Genomic DNA, 6,033 nt, shown 5'->3' with positions numbered 1-6,033 from the left:
CACAGATCGTAATTTTCACCTGAATCAGAGAACGATCAATCTCCAATTCAGTACCCCCAGATGTATTTGATTTGTTATAGGAACATGGAGGACTTTGCGACTCGACAGATTTAACGTGCATCAGTCACCATTCACTTCTGCTGGCTGGGTTTGAATCCATGAACTCTCGGACATGGGCCCAGTGTCATACCGACCAGGCTATCCCGGCCCTATAGGCTCTGTTAAATAATATTATTTAGTCAAATAACGTAAATAGAAACTAAAAAAAAAATTAAAGTATTTTTAACAAATGATGAAATAGTAATAATTTATTCTTGTAATCTTTATTTCTTATAACAAGTATTTTTGTTTCATTTATTAATTAGTTTTTTTTTTTGAATAATTATAAATCATTATCTAGAATTATGTAAAAATTTTAAAACTTAAGCAACCAAATAAGCAAAAGTTTTTTAATAAATTTATTCATGCATTCTATCTAAATTATAGAAGAGATTCAAATTCTTAAAAAATAACGAGCTAGTTGAAATTGTAACGTATCTCTCAACAAACACACAGACAAATATGATTATAAACAAAAACAATTTATTAAAACACAACAAAAACAAAAAAAACACACAAATTTCCAATCATGATTCAACAGAAGAGAGGAGAGGATCTCCCACGACTTATTCGCTCAAAATTTACTGACTGACTGACAACCACGCATGCGCAGTCCGCCTCTGCCCAGCTGTGGTTAGGGAGATATTACAGACTCCTCCCTTCCCAAGAACTTTTTCAGGTAAATAAATGAAAAAGTTAAACTTTCAAAAATGTTACATTACTTTAACGTATCAAATATATAAAATAATATCAATATCATATATGAAAACGCAGCACATATCAATAACATATATAAAAAACACAGCATACAAATACAAATATTCAAACATCATTTTTACAGAATTTCCGATAAACACATTATAAAGAAAATATTAATCATTATCTTTATAAAATAAAGAGATATATGAAAATATAGCACATAAAATAAACACAAATGAAAAATTTTTAAATGTTATGATTATTGTGATTTTAACCTTCACTTTTATGCAAATTATTAACAAATCGTTATCATTTTTTTTTCTCTAATCTAAAGGAGCTCTACTTAAACTATCCGCGTTATTATTCAATTTCCCAGCTTTATGAATAATTTTAAAATCATAAGTTTGAAGGAATAAAGACCAACGCATTATGATCAGTTTGAATAGTGAAAGATCGTCCATCAATATAATAATGCAATTTTTTTACAGCAAAAATAATGCAAGCACACTCTTTTTCTGTTGTGCTATACTTTTTTTCAGTGGGAGAAAACTTTTTACTTAAGTATAATATAGGATGTTCCTTCCCCTTTTTATCATACTGTGTCAAAACAACCCCCATACCTAAGTCGCTAGCATCAGTTTGAATGATGAATTCGTTTTTAAAGTTAGGAGCATACAGAATAGGCTCACTTGAGAGTTTTCTCTTAAGTTCCTGAAAAGCATTTTCGCAGTCATTATTCCATTGAATGAGTCCTTTTCGAACTTTACCCTTTAAAGTTTCTGTCAGAGGGGCAACGATTGATGAAAACATGGGTATATATTGTCTGTAATACCCGGCTAATCCTAAAAAGGCTCGGACTTCTGTTTTAGTTGTTGGTTTAGGAAACTCCTTAATAGCCTTTATTTTCACTTCTCCAGGCGAACGTTTTCCGTTTCCTACAATATGTCCAAGATATTTAACTTCACTTTGAGCAAACTGGCACTTTATTGGTTTAATTGTTAAATCAGCTCTTTGAATTCGGAGAAAAACTTCCTTGAGGTGCTCTAAATGTTCCTTCCAACTATCTGAAAAAACTGCTACATCATCAAGATATGGAACAGCATATTTTTCACAGCCTCTCAACAATTGTGCCATCATTTTGCTGAAAGAGAATGGAGCATTCTTGAGTCCAAATGGCATTCTAAGAGGTCTATAAGTCCCAAAACTAGTACTGAAGGCTGCTAATCTCTGAGCATTCTGCGTCAATGGGATTTGCCAATAACCTCTAGTTAAATCTACTAGAGTAATGTATTTTGCTGAGGACACCCTTTCAATTAATTCCTCAGTATTAGGTAAAGGATAAAATTGTGTTCTGGTTACTGCATTTAATTTGCGATAGTCCACACACGGTCTTGGATCACGGCCTGGGATTTCAACGACTATCATAGGTGAAGTGTAGTCTGATTCACCGATTTCAATAATACCACACTTCACTTTAGCATTTTATCGATTTCAGACTTCAATATATCAGTTTGCCTAAGAGACATTTTATAAGGCTTAGAGAGGATAGGGGTATCAGAAGTCAGTATAATATCATGTTCAATCGAAGTGGTTTTTCCTGGTATGTTTGAAAAGTTCTTTGCAAACTTGTTTAACAATTGTTGCAGCTGATCAATTTGTTGTGAAGTCAGTCTTTCTTGAAGACTACTGTTGCATACAATGTCATTAAAATTATAAACGTTGGGACTTGGTTCAATATGCGGAAAGTCTATATCACTATCCACTTCACTTTCCTCAATTTTCATCGATACTAAGTTGACATATTCACTTCGTTTATAATAAGGCTTCAGCATATTAATATGGTAAACTTGGGATCCGTCTTTTCTCCCTGGTAAGTTTATGACGTAATTTGTTTCAGATATCTTCTTTTTTACAGTTCCAGGTCCTAGCCACTGAACAGATAATTTATTTGGTCTTGACGTTGCTAAAACTAAAACCAAATCTCCTTCGAGAAACTCACGCTTGACAGCATTTTTGTCATACCATAATTTTCTTTTTATCTGTACTTCTTCCATTTTCTCTATAGCTAGTTCTTGACATCTTTTCAAGCGATTAATTAACTGAAAAACATAATCTGTAACTGGGTTGGATTCTATATCTAATCCTGTCCATTTTTCATAAAGTAAAGTTTCCGGTGTTCGGAGTTGTTTTCCATGCACTAATTCTGCGGGTGAGAATCCGGTGCTTTCGTGAGTCACTGTTCGAAGGGCGAAGAGTGCTGAGGGTAGATGTTTTTCCCAATCATTTCCTGCTTCCAAACATAAAACTCTCAAAATACGTTTTATTGTTCTGTGAAATCTCTCGACAGGATTGGATTGCGGATGATGTACAGAACTATGGCATACCTTTATACCGAAACGATCAAAAAATTCGCTGGTTAAATTGCTAACAAATGATGTCCCTTGATCACACTGGATTTCAACAGGAAAGCCTGATCTACTGAAAATATTAAGTAATGCATCTGTTACTGATATGGAAGTTAAATCAGTAACCGGTATCGCATCAGGATACTTAGAAGATAAACAAATGGAAGTGATGATGTAACGCTTCCCAGTTGGTGTGATGGGAAGAGGACCACAAGCGTCAATATTCAATTTGGAAAATACTTCCTGAATTATAGGCACAAGCTTTAAGGGAGCTTTCTTTTTCTCATTCGGTTTGCCAGCCCTATGACAACTGTCACAAGATCTTATATAATCTTCAATATCTTTATAACATTTAGGCCAAAAGAAGTGACGGTTTAGCCTATCCTTCGTTTTTGTGACTCCCAGATGACCAGAAGTATCTTCGTGGCATAAAGTCATAATCTTGGCTCTGAACTTTTTTGGTATCACTATTAATTCCTTTATTTTCCCATTATGATCTTTTTGAACTTTCATTAATAGTTTATTTTTGATGGAAAACCTTTTACTTCGATCTTCAACTTCTTTATTTTGATTGGCAATTTGGAAGAGAGGTTGCAAATCCGGGTCTTCTACCTGTAAATTAGCAAGCTGATCTGTATTTATTTCTAGCAGTGAATCTCCACTTTCATCAGGAGGAGGAAATTGGAAATCATTCTCGATCATTGATTCAGAAGTAGATTCGAAGTTTTCAGCATGTTCAACTTTTTCTGGCTCCATTGCAGACGTAGTATCCTTAAAAGTTCCTTTTTCTGTGACGATTATTTCTTCTTGACAATTGTTCTCTCTCCTCTGTTTTCGTAATGTTTGTGCTCTTGTTTCAACAGTATTTATTGCTAGGGGTGCAGACATTTCTCTTAATTGGGAATCAGTAAGTAGAGACGCTGTACGATTTCCCATTATATAGCGTCCTTTGTCTAGTTCATGACGAACAACAGCGGCCTTTGTACTTAGGTCTCCACTTGGAAATGAAATTGTAACTTGTGCAAGAGGCAAACACACAGGGCCTTCATCAAGAGGTTGTTGCACCCAAATTGTCTCACCTGTAAACTTATTTGGAGATGTATATTTTCTACATATGACATCGATACTAGCACCAGTATCTCTTAATATAGGCATTAAGTGACCATTCACTTTACCCACAACGGTATATGGAGCTAAATATTCATCTTCTATTCCTTCCACGATTCTGTTGATATTTACAATACCTTTTGGATTCCTTAGTGTTGGACACTGAGGACGAAGATGGTTGTTGGATCCACATTCATAGCACTTCGGAGTCCTTCGTTGATCAAATGTTTTATCTATCCCTGTTTCCCTACGATCATTTATGCGGTGGACATCCTTGTTTCTACTATCTATATATTCTTCTCTTCTATCATACACATTATCTTTCTTAAAGTTCTTATATCTTTCAGACAAAACTCTATCAGTTCTATAATTATCATATTTCGTAAAATTTCTGCCATATGCTGGCGGACTTGGTAACACTTTTGGCTTTGTAGGAATACTTCTAGAGTCTTTTGATTTTATCGTTTTTCGTACGTCATCAAATTCTTCTAACTTTCCAGCAAGTTCTACTGGAGATGTAATGTTACTCCATTCATCCAAATAGTACTCTTTAAATTCTTGAGGAACTCGTTTCTTCATCTGGTCAGTTATTATCAAATCTTTTAACTTTTCAAAAGTATCTACTTTTAATCCCGTTATCCACCCATCAAAATAATTAGAAAGTTCGTGATAGAAGTCTGGCCAAGTTCCTTCAGTTGATTTTAGATGCTTCATAAAAAGTTGACGAAATTTTTCAGGTGTAAGCTTGAACCTCTTCAGTAAAAGTCCTTTAACGTGTTCATAATCTTGGGCTTTATCATCAGGTTCACGGGCAATAATTTGTGTTATTTCATAAGGAAGTAAACCCAACAAATGTGTTATCCACAGCTCTTTTCCTATTTCCGCCCTCCGTGCTTGGCGCTCAAATAACACCAAATACAAACTAATATCTTCTTTAATGTCATATTTTTGAATTAACGAGTGTATATCTTTTGAATTTCGCGCACCTTCTACTTGAGGAGTACCAGCCATCTTTAATTTAACTTCAAGCTTCATTCGCTCCAACTCAAATTCTCTCTCTTCTTTTCGCCGCATTGCCTCGGCTTCAGCTGCTTCTTTTAATTTCAACGCCTCTGCTTCAGCTTCCTCCTTCAATTGAACTTTCTTCTCCTCTTCCTTTCCTTGTTTTCTTTCCTCGATAATGGTAAAAAATAATTCTTTAGCGAACTCCTCTTCATACATATCATCTTCTGTTATGGCTTTTTTCAGTGAAATTATTGTCATAGTTGGATTAACATCTATCTCTAACTCTGATGCTAACGCTAATAAATCTTCCTTTAATCCCTTGCCCAAGAATGCCATGGTTAAGATTAAATGATAAATCAAAAATTTAAGCCAATGAATTTTAACTTAAATGTGTAGATATTTAACCAAAGAAAAAAAATTATACCCTTGATAACTCAAAGTAAATAAATATATTTACCTCAATTAAGTACTTAGCTAAACAATAAAACAATCATAAAATTTAAATTGAAACAAAACTATAAATTTTATGACACTGTAATTCTATATTTTTTTAAATAGGTTATTTAATAACAAGGAACAGCAATGATGAGAACCAAACCCAAAACAATAAGAAAAATATTATTCATCCGAGAAACAAAAATTTTCATGACTAAATCCAATTTTAATGAATAATGTATCTCATAAAAATATTATATTAAAATATAAATCGTCATTTAAA

The 6,033-nt window shown here is 33.7% G+C and overlaps 1 protein-coding gene across 1 annotated transcript; it reads right to left on the bottom strand.

The window, feature by feature from the left end:
* Positions 1 to 2,267: 2,267 nt before the first annotated feature.
* LOC147806583 (uncharacterized) lies at positions 2,268 to 5,821 on the bottom strand. Its single transcript, XM_087149687.1, has one exon. The coding sequence runs from the start codon at positions 5,649 to 5,651 to the stop codon at positions 2,268 to 2,270; it is 3,384 nt and encodes a 1,127-aa protein (XP_087005813.1). The 5' UTR covers positions 5,652 to 5,821.
* Between the last annotated feature and the right edge of the window lie 212 nt (positions 5,822 to 6,033).

The sequence above is a fragment of the Parasteatoda tepidariorum genome, chromosome 8, assembly GCF_982258835.1.
Source record: "Parasteatoda tepidariorum strain Cologne lab strain chromosome 8, Ptep-v5.0, whole genome shotgun sequence".
Classification (NCBI taxonomy): domain Eukaryota; kingdom Metazoa; phylum Arthropoda; class Arachnida; order Araneae; family Theridiidae; genus Parasteatoda; species Parasteatoda tepidariorum.
Note: the sequence above shows the minus strand (reverse complement) of the source record. Positions and strands in the feature narration are given on the sequence as shown.

Coding starts and splice junctions, on each gene's coding strand:
- LOC147806583 (XM_087149687.1), bottom strand. CDS start 5,651: ATGGCATTCTTGGGCAAGGGATTAAAGGAAGATTTATTAGCGTTAGCA.